Source organism: Mizuhopecten yessoensis, unplaced genomic scaffold (assembly GCF_002113885.1).
Source record: "Mizuhopecten yessoensis strain PY_sf001 unplaced genomic scaffold, ASM211388v2 scaffold1595, whole genome shotgun sequence".
Classification (NCBI taxonomy): domain Eukaryota; kingdom Metazoa; phylum Mollusca; class Bivalvia; order Pectinida; family Pectinidae; genus Mizuhopecten; species Mizuhopecten yessoensis.
In genome coordinates this window covers 1180888-1197388 of record NW_018404125.1, presented here as the reverse complement: position 1 = coordinate 1197388, position 16501 = coordinate 1180888, and the positions used below count along the sequence as shown (strand labels likewise).

The 16501-nt window shown below is 37.9% G+C and overlaps 2 protein-coding genes across 2 annotated transcripts in view; one reads left to right on the top strand and one right to left on the bottom strand.

The window, feature by feature from the left end:
- LOC110466202 (U1 small nuclear ribonucleoprotein C-like) overlaps positions 1-1371 on the bottom strand; it is an 8202-nt gene extending 6831 nt beyond the window's left edge. The window contains exon 1 of the mRNA XM_021522573.1: positions 1345-1371. Coding sequence (XP_021378248.1) covers positions 1345-1371 — 27 coding nt within the window. The remainder of the gene's footprint in view (positions 1-1344) is intronic.
- Positions 1372-1654: 283 nt separating this feature from the next.
- Positions 1655-16501, top strand: part of LOC110466019 (nuclear pore complex protein Nup160-like) — a 35407-nt gene continuing 20560 nt past the window's right edge. Inside the window, exons 1-14 of the mRNA XM_021522270.1 lie at positions 1655-1771; positions 3437-3548; positions 4968-5175; positions 9646-9874; positions 10381-10447; positions 11798-11912; positions 12255-12327; positions 12501-12589; positions 12833-12907; positions 13998-14095; positions 14464-14623; positions 14887-14982; positions 15177-15281; positions 15718-15783. Of these exons, the coding sequence (XP_021377945.1) occupies positions 1681-1771; positions 3437-3548; positions 4968-5175; positions 9646-9874; positions 10381-10447; positions 11798-11912; positions 12255-12327; positions 12501-12589; positions 12833-12907; positions 13998-14095; positions 14464-14623; positions 14887-14982; positions 15177-15281; positions 15718-15783 (1584 nt within the window). The 5' untranslated portion in view covers positions 1655-1680. The remainder of the gene's footprint in view (positions 1772-3436; positions 3549-4967; positions 5176-9645; positions 9875-10380; positions 10448-11797; positions 11913-12254; positions 12328-12500; positions 12590-12832; positions 12908-13997; positions 14096-14463; positions 14624-14886; positions 14983-15176; positions 15282-15717; positions 15784-16501) is intronic.

Below are 16501 nucleotides of genomic sequence, written 5' to 3'. Positions count from 1 at the left end.
ATCACTACGCTAATTGGAGACGAGACATTTTGTTTCGTTTACTGGTTCGTAATATTTCCCTATAAACTTTCAAACAAAGTGTACACACAAGAAAATGGAAGAATTTTACACATCTCCGTTACTCGTCAAAGTATTTCGGCTTCACCTGATTGACATCGCATTACGTAATGTACATCAACAGCGCCACCTGTAACTAGGTCGTCGAAAGCAGCTGATTTTCTTTCATGAATTTATGCAACCTTCTGACTTCGAATACGAAATAGAGCAAGAATAGTTGGTGCAAATAGCTGACCATCCAAGACACCGTGTGCTGCTAAAACAACTGAAAGATAGCCTCGTGTTACTCAGAGACGTTAGTCATGTTACCTTACATAATTGTTTTATTCCGACCGATTTCCACCCGATAATCTGACGTAAACGTAAATGATATTTTTTCGGACGTACCACGTTCTACTACTATATTGTATTGCAAGAAATAGTCGTGCATACAGCATATAAATATATCATTCGGGCATCCTGGACTGTCAGTGCTATTCAATGTACAGTACAATAGTTAGCTGCCGATCGACAAGTTAATCCCCAACGCTCATCCGCGCGGGGTGGGCGGCCCCCCGCGACTTTGCTCAGGTGATTTCTCGGTGGGGCTTTAGGGGGGGTCGCCTGCGCTACGACTGTCCCCCGCGCGGGGTTTCAGTACCAAATCACCTGAAGTGTACTGTATTTAGTATGTAGTCTAATTTGAAGTTTTTCTAGGTCTACCTTAGCATTTTTTAGTTTTAAGACTCGTTAGGTTTGTACATGGTCGACTTTATGATCTGCACATACAATGTAGCATGAAATTATTCCAACAGGACAATTACTCGTGAAACCATGGACTTCTTCTTTGTTCTTCAATCTAATTCTGTGGTGAAACATGAAAATAGAAAGCTTTTTAAATAATTGAATATTCAACTGATAACCACATAAGTTAAAAATTATATTAGTGCAAAACATTCTTGGGCGAGTTGAAAAAAGGTCGAAACGACCCGCCATGCGAACGGGAATTAGGGCGAAACGACCCGGATCCGTTTTATTGTTGTCATGTGTGTTGCCGATTTTACAAATTCTTCTGCATTTTTCGTCATTACCCCATCCGGACCATAACCTCTTAATACAGCACGACAAACTTACTTTACGATTACATATGGAAACGCATCGATTCATATACAAAATGTGGAGTATGACGGTTTAAATGTTGTGGACGAACCGTCTTATTATTTCATCGTAGGTCCAACGATTACACCGTAGTCGGCATAATATTAACAGCCGTGTTACGTTTGGATACACCGAACTGTTAATTTTTACCACATGAACGTTTGAATGGTTAGCCATACTTACTTAGGCATGATTACTGTGTCAATGTGTAAAATAACGAAATGCTAGATCAACGAATTCATGCAAAATATTCCATAGGCTATTATTCCAATGCACGCCGCAAAATGGCAACAGGAAGTCGTCAGTGATGTAGCCTCTAGCCAAAGTGGATATTTATGTACAATTTTGAATGATTCATATCCATATAATGTTAAAACTGATGAGTTCCAAAAGTATCGTTTTTTTAACAATGCTTTTGATCAATCTTTTTTTTGCCTCGCGAAAAGAAACATATTAGTTGACTTCCGGTTTTCGAGAGTTTGAAAAATGGCGGAAAGCATGAGTGGGAAATCTTTCCGAGAAGTTGTTGTTCCTTCAAGCCCATCATCCAAATGGAAAGAAATTACAGTCAACACAGGTAGATTACAGTTTATTTCAGTGTTGAACAGCAGCATCTTTTTATCATCCGATACCTGACAATAAAGATGCATTCCCTCGACAGATAGTTGGACATTTTCTATTTCGAGAAACTGAAACTGGAGCACCGGCAAAACACCTGGGCCGCTTTCGTTTATCGCGATTCAAACGATTGGACCTCAGTTGGTCGTTTATGAAATAAAGTTCGACCTAGTAATCTGATGCTGCTTTCAGGCGAGACTTGACAAAGCCTTGCAAGGTCTGCATAAACATTTGCAGGTCAGGATTTATATCCGAAAATATTTCATTTAAAAACAGTCAAACTGGTTGTTCTCCATAAACGAACAGGCCCCATGTATGTGACGGTGCTTTAGTACCACGATGTCATCGGTTTTTGACGGTGTAAGTGCAAAATCACGTTTTACTGATCATATCAAATATATTTTATTCCAAGCCTTACCTGTTAATCCATTTGTTATTATTGTAACAAGAGAGGGAAAAATGCACATCCAGACCGGGGTTCGAACCCGGGACCCTTCAAACTCTCGAAGGATGCTATACCAATTGAGCTATCTGGTCGCCGACGATCGATCCAGTCCTGTTCTGCTACATTCCTCCCTCCTTTAACAAAGTCTTCATAAAAAATTCAGCAAACAAAACAGCCTGATAAAACCTACCAGACAATCGGGAAGACAACATCACAACCGATCATACAAACTCCTGTCCTCACGCATTGACACAAGAAAAATATCCTTCTTTCCAAGGACAGTGCATGATTGGAATGCCCTACCTCCAGATATCGTGGATATAGACACATGAAGCCTTTAAGGCCAGGATTGTGTCATTATTGTAGACCATGGTCTCAACTGTAAATTAGTTTTAACTGTACATGCAAATATCTAATATGAAGTCCCTAGTCCCCAAAAATTTTCCTGGGGTTGCAATGCCTTAGTTAGAAACATTGCATGATCTTCATGGTGAAAGAGGCAATTATATGGCAGAAACAGAAACCCCTAAAGACACATGAGACCCTATACCACCTTCTGTGGGTATATTTCGTTGGGCGCCAAATGTAACAGGAGAAGAAAAATGCACGGCCAGACTGGAGTTTGAACCGAGGACTCTCCGAACTCTAGACGGATACTCTACCAATTGAGCTATCTGGATACTGACGATCGACCCAGTCCAGTTCCGATACATTCTTGCCATAATTCTGTAAAAGATTGATTTAACATCTTTGATAAGTACTGCTATAGAAAATGTCAACAAACATGGCGACTGCCTATCTTGTGTGTGTGCCTACTACGTTATCTGTATTTAATTTGGTTATGTTTTCCACAGTACGGTGGCAAAAAAGGACAGTAAAAAAGTGAACTGCTCGACTATGTATGTTTGAGGTTAATAAATTTCATTAATAAATTTATTAGTTAACATGTTCAACAAGAAGTGGGTAGATGAGAAGTCACACACATTCTCATGTTAATTTAATTCTTTAATTTATCAAGGGGACAACTAGACTATTAGTTATTTATTTTTTTGTAAGAAGAAAAAAAGAATTTAACTATGAAAAAGAGGGATTATTTCTCCCTGAACAGAACCTGCATAAAAGTTTTTAGAACATTTAAAAAAAAAGTGAATTCTTACGGAATTTGTGTTTGTTTTTTAGGGGCATCAGCCAGCACACTTCAAGATATCAAAGTACCAGACAGTTGTGGTGGATACTCCTACCTGGATAGTGGTGTGCCTCAGTCAGCAGTCAGAAACCGCTTCATCTACTGGTAAGTAAAATTCATCCATCTTATAATTACATGCGGTCAACAAATATTTCATCATAACAGAAGTGAAATCAAGGCAATATCTTAATTGGATTTAAGTTCATCTAGCGCAAAGTGCCTGGTGGCTTGCTTGTCCTGAGTGCTGGTCATTATCCATGAATCTGGTGCAGTTTTTCTTGAAGTGAACTGTGAGACATTAAGTAATGATATATATATATATATAATGCAAGGCTGAAACGATACACCTACCTCACGATACAATACGTATCGCGGTACAGCATTCACGGTTCTGTACGTTTCGATATGATACAATACCGGTACTTTTAATACAAATTAATGTCACTGTTGATCATTTGAATATACTAAATCATAGCTCAAGATCATTCATGTTCTTCTCGACACTGTGTACTTGTACCTAGCCATAATAAGCATGTTAGAAACCTGGCAACCTCATATCTATAGCAATGAATCCGCCTATAGATCGCTGTTCTGATTGCTTCATGTCATGGACTTTTGATGTCAAATGTTTTGGCCTCGATGGAAATGTCGGGAAGACGCATTTGACTGTTTCTTACTTATAAATAGTAATAATTGTGCAGGACTTCCATGTTTTGTCGTCACTGATGTCTTTTTCTCTAATGGCGATATTGATGCCTTAGGCCCCCAAAAAAATGTCATGCTTCCTCTTTAAGATGCATATGGGTAGTCATATTTGTTGTGTTGCCTGTTTTGTAAGTCACGTCAGTGTAACAAATAGTACACATACTTATGCGAAATCTGAAGTATCCCCAGACAGCGTATGGGAATGATGCCGAAGGTTTCTTCAAATGTTTTTGCTCAGTTTTACTGCCAAATACATGCTGTTTCCCATAGCTAAAAAATGACCAAAAAACTGAGGAATATATTCCTAATTTCAATATAAAAATTGCTTTATTTTCCCAATTCATAAAGGAACAGGCTGTTGTAACATTTAAGTAACAAAATAACTGAGGTCACATGGATGATATGTGCCTGAGGTTCAATTTGTTTATACACTGAACCATGATGTCTGGAGACAGGTTTTTAACCTGTTGTGTTGCTTGTTGCAATTGAGAATTTATTTTGTCAATGGAATAACACTGACTCGTGCTTTAAGGTCACATGTGTCAACGATGTTAAAATACTTTAAAAAAACAGATAAATGAAAAAAACTTTGACTAAGTTTGCCTCTTGCTAATTTTATGAATTCCAATCCTGATAAATAGTACTGATGCTATCTTATCAGCAGATTTTTTATTTCTACATAATTAGATATGTTGCCTTGTTTAAGATAAAATACAATGATATAAACTAGCACCCAGGGATATCAGTACATTACGTTGACTTCTGAATTATAGCACTTTTTACATTGTCATTATTTATATTGGTGAAATTCTACTCCAGGAGAACTAGCAATGATGTGCTTGAGTTGGTGGAGCAGAGTCTGGACTTTAACCTGCTGGGATCACAAGTGCGATTTAAGTTCCTGGAAACTCAGATCTTTGGTGGTGTGACAGTGTGGGAGTCTCATGGCAATGTCATCATCCTGGTGGCCACAGTGGCCAGTGTTCATCGCCTCATCTTCCCGCACCCTTCCCGACTTCAGAAAACGGTCAGTGTGACACTGATAAAGACCTCCCAGACCAACGATAATTATGTTACTGTCATGAAGTTATTATCATATTCGTATTTATACATATCTATAATCTTCCAAATACTATTCAAAAATAATAATCATTTTGTGCAAAATATTTTTATCAAAATGAAATGAAATTTTGGTAAATTTTTACAGTCTAGTTTGTATTAAGTGGCCATCCAAAGGAAAATGCAAAGCCAGTTGCTTAGAACAAGTGGTTATTCAACAATAAACTTTGACCACAACATTTTACCAACTGACTGTTTAATCAGACAAACCAACCACTACCCCAAAGCACAGATTTATGTAGTAAAGATATGTATTTCTAGGTAACTGGATACAATGTTATTCAATAGAACACAAGAGTTATTTACAAATACAGTTAAATTGTAGTCTACAGTGCTAAAAACACAATTGATAGCATTTGAGAGGAAATATTATTCTACTCGGGAAAATAGATTGCATAAGACTTGTCAATTGTACAAAACACAAAACTGTTTTTGTCAAGTGTCCAGGGTTTAATCTGAATAATATAACAAGACATTGTCAAAGAAATAAAGCTGTAGCCTTCAGCATTCCAACAAGATTTACATGTATATACTGTTTATTGTACAGTGGGACTTCAGACAGTCAGGTAGTAGAATTACAATTATCATTAATGGTATTGTACCTCCCAGTTTTTAACTGTTCATTTTATAACCCTTGCAACAAAATTACGGAGATGTTCTGGTACAAATATCGGGGAGATGTACTGGTACATATATCGGGGAGATGTACTGGTACATATATCGGGGAGATGTACTGGTACATATATCAGGGAGATGTACTTGTACATATATCGGGGAGATGTACTGGTACATATATCAGAGAGATGTACTGGTACATATATCAGGGAGATGTACTGGCACATATATCGGGGAAATGTACTGGTACATATATCGGGGAGATGTACTGGTGCATATATCAGGGAGATGTACTGGTACATATATCAGGGAGATGTACTGGTACATATATCGGGGAAATGTACTGGTACATTGTACATATATCGGGGAGATGTACTGGTACATATGTCAGGGTGATGTACTGGTACATATATCAGGGAGATGTTCTGGTACATATATCGGGGAGATGTACTGGTACATATATCGGGGAGATGTACTGGTACATATATCGGGGAGATGTACTGGTACATATATCGGGGAGATGTACTGGTACATATATCGGGGAGATGTACTGGTACATATATCGGGGAGATGTACTGGTACATATATCGGGGAGATGTACTGGTACATATATCGGGGAGATGTACTGGTACATATATCGGGGAGATGTACTGGTACATATATCGGGGAGATGTACTGGTACATATATCGGGGAGATGTACTGGTACATATATCGGGGAGATGTACTGGTACATATATCGGGGAGATGTACTGGTACATATATCGGGGAGATGTACTGGTACATATATCGGGGAGATGTACTGGTACATATATCGGGGAGATGTACTGGTACATATATCGGGGAGATGTACTGGTACATATATCGGGGAGATGTACTGGTACATATATCGGGGAGATGTACTGGTACATATATCGGGGAGATGTACTGGTACATATATCGGGGAGATGTACTGGTACATATATCGGGGAGATGTACTGGTACATATATCGGGGAGATGTACTGGTACATATATCGGGGAGATGTACTGGTACATATATCGGGGAGATGTACTGGTACATATATCGGGGAGATGTACTGGTACATATATCGGGGAGATGTACTGGTACATATATCGGGGAGATGTACTGGTACATATATCGGGGAGATGTACTGGTACATATATCGGGGAGATGTACTGGTACATATATCGGGGAGATGTACTGGTACATATATCGGGGAGATGTACTGGTACATATATCGGGGAGATGTACTGGTACATATATCGGGGAGATGTACTGGTACATATATCGGGGAGATGTACTGGTACATATATCGGGGAGATGTACTGGTACATATATCGGGGAGATGTACTGGTACATATATCGGGGAGATGTACTGGTACATATATCGGGGAGATGTACTGGTACATATATCGGGGAGATGTACTGGTACATATATCGGGGAGATGTACTGGTACATATATCGGGGAGATGTACTGGTACATATATCGGGGAGATGTACTGGTACATATATCGGGGAGATGTACTGGTACATATATCGGGGAGATGTACTGGTACATATATCGGGGAGATGTACTGGTACATATATCGGGGAGATGTACTGGTACATATATCGGGGAGATGTACTGGTACATATATCGGGGAGATGTACTGGTACATATATCGGGGAGATGTACTGGTACATATATCGGGGAGATGTACTGGTACATATATCGGGGAGATGTACTGGTACATATATCGGGGAGATGTACTGGTACATATATCGGGGAGATGTACTGGTACATATATCGGGGAGATGTACTGGTACATATATCGGGGAGATGTACTGGTACATATATCGGGGAGATGTACTGGTACATATATCGGGGAGATGTACTGGTACATATATCGGGGAGATGTACTGGTACATATATCGGGGAGATGTACTGGTACATATATCGGGGAGATGTACTGGTACATATATCGGGGAGATGTACTGGTACATATATCGGGGAGATGTACTGGTACATATATCGGGGAGATGTACTGGTACATATATCGGGGAGATGTACTGGTACATATATCGGGGAGATGTACTGGTACATATATCGGGGAGATGTACTGGTACATATATCGGGGAGATGTACTGGTACATATATCGGGGAGATGTACTGGTACATATATCGGGGAGATGTACTGGTACATATATCGGGGAGATGTACTGGTACATATATCGGGGAGATGTACTGGTACATATATCGGGGAGATGTACTGGTACATATATCGGGGAGATGTACTGGTACATATATCGGGGAGATGTACTGGTACATATATCGGGGAGATGTACTGGTACATATATCGGGGAGATGTACTGGTACATATATCGGGGAGATGTACTGGTACATATATCGGGGAGATGTACTGGTACATATATCGGGGAGATGTACTGGTACATATATCGGGGAGATGTACTGGTACATATATCGGGGAGATGTACTGGTACATATATCGGGGAGATGTACTGGTACATATATCGGGGAGATGTACTGGTACATATATCGGGGAGATGTACTGGTACATATATCGGGGAGATGTACTGGTACATATATCGGGGAGATGTACTGGTACATATATCGGGGAGATGTACTGGTACATATATCGGGGAGATGTACTGGTACATATATCGGGGAGATGTACTGGTACATATATCGGGGAGATGTACTGGTACATATATCGGGGAGATGTACTGGTACATATATCGGGGAGATGTACTGGTACATATATCGGGGAGATGTACTGGTACATATATCGGGGAGATGTACTGGTACATATATCGGGGAAATGTACTGGTACATATATTGGGGAGATGTACTGGTACATATATCAGGGAGATGTTCTGGTACATATATCAGGGAGATGCACTGGTACATATGTCAGGGTGATGTACTGGTACATATATCAGGGAGATGTTCTGGTACATATATCGGGGAGATGTACTGGTACATTGTACAGATATCGGGGAGATGTACTGGTACATATATCGGGGAGATGTACTGGTACATATATCGGGGAGATGTACTGGTACACATATCGGGGAGATGTACTGGTACACATATCGGGGAGATGTACTGGTACATATATCGGGGAGATGTACTGTACATATATCGGGGAGATGTACTGGTACATATATCAAGGAGATTTACTTGTACATTTATCGGGGAGATGTACTGGTACATATATCGGGGAGATGTACTGGTACATATATCGTGGATTTGGTCCATCTGTCTGTTTCTATTTTAGGACATGAGTAAAAAAAAATGTTCATCAAAGACTTTAGAGTTAATTAGTACATGGATATTGTAATTGCTCAGAAAGGTATAAGATTATTTGAACAATTCATTATAAAAAGAAAATAGTGCTGTATTTTCCCAAAATGTGGTTTAGTTTCACGGTTGAATATTCCGTTCAGTATTTTAACATGACTTTTTAACCATGTCACATGATTTTAGCGAGTAACAAGAAAGTTGGTTTGAACACATTGTCGGATACCCACGGTTGATTTCGCTTCGGTAATTTTCGGTACTCACTCATCATGCAATGACTACTGCTGGTGTGCTTTGCAATCATTGATATTTATTTTTGTTTCAACTATTTTTAATCCCCCTTTACTGAAATTCATTTTTGTATGAGCAGGGAATATTAGTAAGTCTGGAACAGTCGGAAACTTACAGCTGTAGTTTATATTGAAGACAAAAGATCATATTGATTGTTTGTATATTTATAGGATATTGGCTGTTCATCAGATCAAGTTGTACAGTCTATTTTCTATGATGCCTCCTTGATGACGGCAGCCGACTCAAAAAACATGCATATGTTGAACCCAGGTGGCAGTGTGACCTCCCACTTACACAGTGCTGCCACCTACCTGAACAACGAGGGCGATGCACTGTTTTCATTTTCCAGTAACACTGGAAACATCCTACTGATTAAGATGCCACCCCCTCAGGTCCAAGGTACAGTGCTAATCAGGTCATCATATGGTCTGTAATTTGTGTCTAGGCTTTATGATGAAACTAGAAATCTTATGCTATTTGTATAGTAGAAAATAGATCTAGAAATATTTAAACCATTGTACAATTCTATTTTAAACAACTTCAAAACAAACATATAGATAATGTCTTTACCTGGGAATTTGAAGCAGTATTTTCCAGCAGAAGTTTCAAATGTCCATATAAGAAAAGTGTGATGAGAACTTTTACAATATAGATCACATAATTGTAAAGTTTATTAATTTTCAAACGATTATTTATAGTTTAATTCAAATGTTCAAAGTTTTCATGATAGATTCCTATCCAAGAACAGCTAAAGATTTGTTTGTAGAATAAGTCTTTATTCTTTACTGAATTGGAGGAGGAACCTTAACAGTAAAGCATTTAACATCAGTGATTAAACTCTACTATTGTATGAGGAAACGGTACAGCTATATGTGTACACTAGTTATTTACTTTCTCTCTTGAAGGAGTTGTTCAACAGTTTGATCTGCGCCAGTCTTCTATGATGCAGAAATTGTTTAGTGGCCTCATCAGGTAAATCTATACTACTACATGTATAAACAAATATAGTTTAGCAGTAATCTTATTTCAGTCCTTTTTTCTTTCAAATTATTTGCACTGAATTTTATTGCAGTTATTACAGTTTCTGAATATAGGTTTCTATTGAATATTCCCTATATGGTGGTACAAATGATCAATACATCCAGCTGTTTAAGTTTGATAATGCTCTAAAATCTGAGAGCTATCATAATTATGTGTTAAAGTATTAATTGAAGACACAAGGTCTCTTGTTATGTACTATAGAAATAGAATTCGCTAACACCTGTATTATTTAATAAGAGTGGATTTTGTAAAGTCATATTTCACCTTTAAACTTTTCTCACGTGTGTTAAACAGGGCCAAAGGACAAAATATATGTATATAACTTTAAAAAAAATGGCATTTCAATATATTTAAATTCCAACAAAGTCAAGACTTTTTCTGATCAATTTCTGCAAGAAGTAATGTCTTCAGACACAATCATTAAAACTTATTGCTTGTTATCCCAGTTTGTGGATATATGATATGTCCTAACCTTTGGATTTATCAAAATTCAAAGGAAACAATGACCAGCCAGTATCAAATGGGCCAAAACAGGGCAACTGGATCATGGTTGACCTAAATGAGACTCCCCATTTGATGTTGTCTGGTCATCTCCTTTGAATTTTGATTATTCTGATGGCTGGACTAGTGAACTCCATTGAGGTTTTCATCAACTGGGGTATGCTGAACTTCATTGAACATATACACCATCGGATGTCAATAAACATATACACCATCAGATGTCAATGAACATATACACCATGAGATGTCAATGAACATATCCACCACGGATGTCAATGAAAATATACACCATCATATGTCAATGAACATATCCACCACGGATGTCAATGGACATATACACCATCGGATGTTAATGAACATTTACACCACGGATGTCAATGAAAATATACACCATCATATGTCAATGAACATATACCCCATCGGATGTCAATAATCATATACACCATCAGATCTCAATGAACATATACACCATCGGATGTCCATGAACATATACACCACAGATGTAAATGAACATATACACCATCAGATGTCAATGAACATATACGCCACCGGATGTCAATGAACATATACACCATCGTATATAGGATGTCTTTTCCCTTGTACTTTGTACATTTACTTCTAATGATTTATCAAAATGTACTGAAATAAAAAAATAAAAATAAATACATTTATGTCTTTGTCAAACACATCGCTGGAGACTGGAATCCCTTCTGTAGTAGAGAAAAAAGCAGACTTTGAGTATTGGAAAAATATTATAATAAACCCCTTCACCATGTACAGGACTGGACAAGAGGCCACAGACTCTGCTACTAGTATGGTCATACAAATGTTCCATGGGGATGCCTACATCTTCGCAGTTTGCAGGGACCACAAATTGAGAATATGGTCAACAAAGGTATAAACCTGCTAAATATATTCTTAACAGTCTTATTTTTTTGTGTAAAAAATATGTGTGATAAGCAGAAAGAAACAACTTGGTGATCTACTGAACTATCTAATTATCACATCTGTCACAGTGGAAAACATCTGGAGAATGGTTCTAAGCATTTCATTCGATTTTGTTTGAAATTCATTTTTACAATCATTTGTGTTGATTTAATGGGAAGATTTGCAAAGTAACTATCAGATTGTGTGTAGTGATTTGTACTGAAATTCATCTTTCCACATTTTAATTGATCAATTATCGCAAGGTTTTCCATGATTATGATGCTGTCCTTGTCAACTTGTTTATCCCTAGACTCGAGAGTGTATCCTGGCTTACAACCTGCTTGAGTGTTGTCCTGATCTTCAGCATGTTCAGCCCGTGACAGGTACGTCATACCTAGTAAAGTACTTCACAGCTACGACTAAACCGTGGACTATGTCACCGGGGAAAAGTTACGCTTTTTTGTTGCCTTATAATAACCCCTGTTTTTAAAAAATAAAAAAATAAAAAAGGAAACATGAAACCATAAAAATGAAATAAATATTATTTTTGTTTCAGGGAGTGGACATACAGTCAAGAAAGTTTTGAGCAGTGATACTATTGATTTGAAGCTCTGTGTTTATTTAAACTTCCCAGACAGAAATCAGGTAATTACCAATAACTAGTTAGAGGGATTATTTGGAAATTTTAGCTGTACTTTTTCTTAATCATTATGAAGTGTTTTTTAATGATGCCAATTTATTCAGAAATTAATATTTTACTACAATTTAGAAAAGCATTGGGTTTCTTATTATATATAATAAGTCCCTGGTATTAAGGTATGGCTTCAAATGGAGGCATATTTAAACATGATTTAGATTTGCTTCATGGGAAAGGTTTGTTTATTTCAGTTTTGCTTTGTACAACCCCATATGGTGAATGGGCGCCTTGAGGTTTACCACAACGCGACTGTGTTTGGCTCTCCTGTAAGTATTCAGGAAGTCGTGTGTTATAGAAAGAAATTATTCATTCTTCGGTGTATCTCTATTTTTCAGTATACAATATAATTCAAATCTCAAACTAAGTTCTTATTAAAACATACAATTTTTAACTTGCCTATTCATAGAATAGGGGCTTATATTGTCTCCTCAGCATTGTCGTCCATGTCTGTTATAGTGTTGATATTTAATAAATAAAGGTGATCCAGCACTCCTTATGTAGAACTTTGCGGTATATATAGGTTATGTTAGTATTTGAATTATTATTGAATGCTAGTTGATATCTAACTAGTGCTGTTATGTATCAGTGTCAGTTAAATTCTGCATATATATCACATTAGTATCTTATTAAATGTTTCATCTCAAACTGAAATGTTGTACTGCTAATAGCATGGATATATATACAGGCCTTTTATGGCCAAATGTAGGCCAATTCTCCTCTCCAATTTTGGCTTTATTTTCCTGTATTTCAGTTAAAAAATCCCCCACTGGTAACTAAAATACTACCACATGAATATCTGTCATGGTTCTATATTGTTTTTATTTTCCATCAGTTTGACAACCAAGTGATTAATTTCATTTTCCATGTGTTCATGTTGGTACTGTCGATATTTTACGACACTGTTTATGGCTGGCCTTGTTTACAGTATATGATTCAAAGCGTCTATAATTAACAGGGAGAACCAAAAATCACAGATGTCATCCATGCCCGCTTTCATATTTCCCCCTTTAAAAAAAAAAAAAGGTACTAACTTTCCATTCCTGCATTAATCCCTGACTAGGGTGGCATTCGTTTATTGCGATCCAAAAGGTTTAACCCGTTGGACCAAAGTTGTTCGTTTATTAAATAAGGTCTGACCTAGTAATCTGATGCCTTGCAAGGCCTGCATAAACGTTTGCAGGTCCGCCAGGAGCTATACCCAAAAATGGTGCTGACTTTAGTTTGCATTTACCTAGCTTCAAATGTATGTTTAACAGACATTCTCTAGTATCTAACTTCCCTAAAAAATGAGTAAAGATAGATACAGAAAAAGAAGTGCATTAGTAAGTATAAGTTGATGTTTGTTCCTGGTTGTAGGAAGATTTGGTGGATTATTCTGTGACTGATGAACACCTATGGACACTCTGGACAAACCAGACCGGGGAAAGCGTGGCCAGGGTCCGAAGCATGACAGAGTAGGTACCTGGTGCAGCATCATTACACGTATTTGTAGATTGATTGCACTGATGAGCAGTCACTGATTATATGCTGTTTCTATGAACATGTTGTCGTTGTAGACCATTTTTTTCTGTAGACTAGTGGTTTCTAAAACCTTATATTCAAACATAAAATTTGGAAAAATATTGTTTGTTAAATATCCAAAATTGTTAGATTGCTTATTGTAGCTGAAATGTGATAATCAGACTATTCTAATATTGACATATCAATCAAAATAATGCTTATATGATAAGGCATTATGCTGCTTCAGCAAGACGACTTGAAAAATCTGAAGTATTCTGTTATTTCTGTTTTACATGGGTTATATCTGTGTGTGTGTCTTCAGAGGCCATTTAAGGGGAGATAATTGGAGTGAGGTGATCTTGCATCCTCCAGAGAATAGTGACATCATTGTCCCTCGCCATGCTGACCCTCGAGAGGTCTACTTGGCCCGTATCTTCCATCCCCGACGCTTTAATGTTCAGGATATTAGGAAGGCACTCAATGTAAGTCTTACTTTATCTGTCTTGAATTTTGCTTTCAGTTGCTTTTTTTGACTTAACAGATCGCATCATGAAGAAATGTATGGATTGCCATAAAAATTGTCAGAATTGTTCAAAAGACATATTAAAGGTGCAAGAAATTTAACTGATACATTAATGCCTAAGCCAGCAAGTTCAAATCAAAGTACACCCATGATATTTTTTACTAAAAAGGTCAAAGTTCAAAGAAAATTGTATCGAGCAGAATTGATTTTCTGGTGTTTCAGGTGTACCGTCGTTCTCTGGACATGACTGTTACTGGGGAGATGACGCTACAAGTGAATACGCTCAAGGAGGAGGTAACTCTAGCAGTAGAGGATGCTGTAAGTAGATTTACTCAAGTCACCAACTAAACTCACAAAAAACATTTAGCTCATATCATGAATTCATTTTTCAAGATTCTTCAATAAAGACCTATAAATATTTTGGCAAACTATATGACTAACAGACTGCATGGCTTTCATTAAAAAGGGAAGAAAACATATTTGATACAGGTTTTTTTTCTCTATACACATAGATCCGAAATTCTGCAGCGTCCAATGAGCTTGCGGAGGAGGAGTACTACCAGATCCAACTTGACCAGTGGACAAAGTTCCACTCCTGCTGCGTCCAGTATCAAGAGGTCAGGGACTTCATAGTAAAGAGAACAACTCTATAAAAAATTACAATTATCTTCAATACATTTCAAAATAGAGATAACACTGTCCCCTCCTTCATGATACCCCCTATTGTTGGTATATCTAAATAATCACAAGATTCATGTTATTATTGTATAGGATACCACTATATATACTCATCATAGAATAACACATTTGTTGATGACTTGATGATCAAAGCTGATGGAAAGCACTGGAAAGCACTGTAGTTTCCTGCTAGACAAGCAATAAATCCTATTCATGATCTCTGCAAGTAGCGTTGGACTTTACCAAGGACTCCAACAGGAGACACAAGCTCACAAATTATTCACATTATTTACTACTTCCATAGAAAGTATTAAAGATATCCTTTGGAATGAATGTTCCATATGCTGTACCAGATTATTTTTTTGTCTGTTTAAGGTCGGAGCTAAAATGAAGGGACTGCTGACTGATCCAGTCACAGGATTAGTTTGCCTCATCAAAAAGGTAGGTGTCTAGATCTGCTCTGGGAACAGGTTCTAAAAAGGTAGGTGTCTAGACCTGCTCTGGGTACAGGTTCTAAAAAGGTAGGTGTCTAGATCTGCTCTGGGTACAGGTTCTAAAAAGGTAGGTGTCTAGATCTGCTCTGGGTACAGGATCTAAAAAGGTAGGTGTCTAGATCTGCTCTGGGTACAGGTTCTAAAAAGGTAGGTGTCTAGATCTGCTCTGGGTACAGGTTCTAAAAAGGTAGGTGTCTCGACCTGCTCTGGGTACAGGTTCTAAAAAGGTAGGTGTCTATTTCTGCTCTGGGTACAGGTTCTAAAAAGGTAGGTGTCTAGATCTGCTCTGGGTACAGGATCTAAAAAGGTAGGTGTCTAGATCTGCTCTGGGTACAGGATCTAAAAAGGTAGGTGTCTAGATCTGCTCTGGGTACAGGTTCTAAAAAGGTAGATGTCTAGATCTGCTCTGGGTACAGGATCTAAAAAGGTAGGTGTATAGATCTGCTCTGGGTACATGTTCTAAAAAGGTAGGTGTATAGATCTGCTCTGGGTACAGGTTCTAAAAAGGTAGGTGTCTAGATCTGCTCTGGGTACAGGATCTAAAAAGGTAGGTGGCTAGATCTGCTCTGGGTACAGGTTCTAAAAAGGGAGGTGTCTAGATCTGGTCTGGGTACAGGTTCTAAAAAGGTAGGTGTGGTACAGGTTCTAAAAAGGTAGGTGTCTAT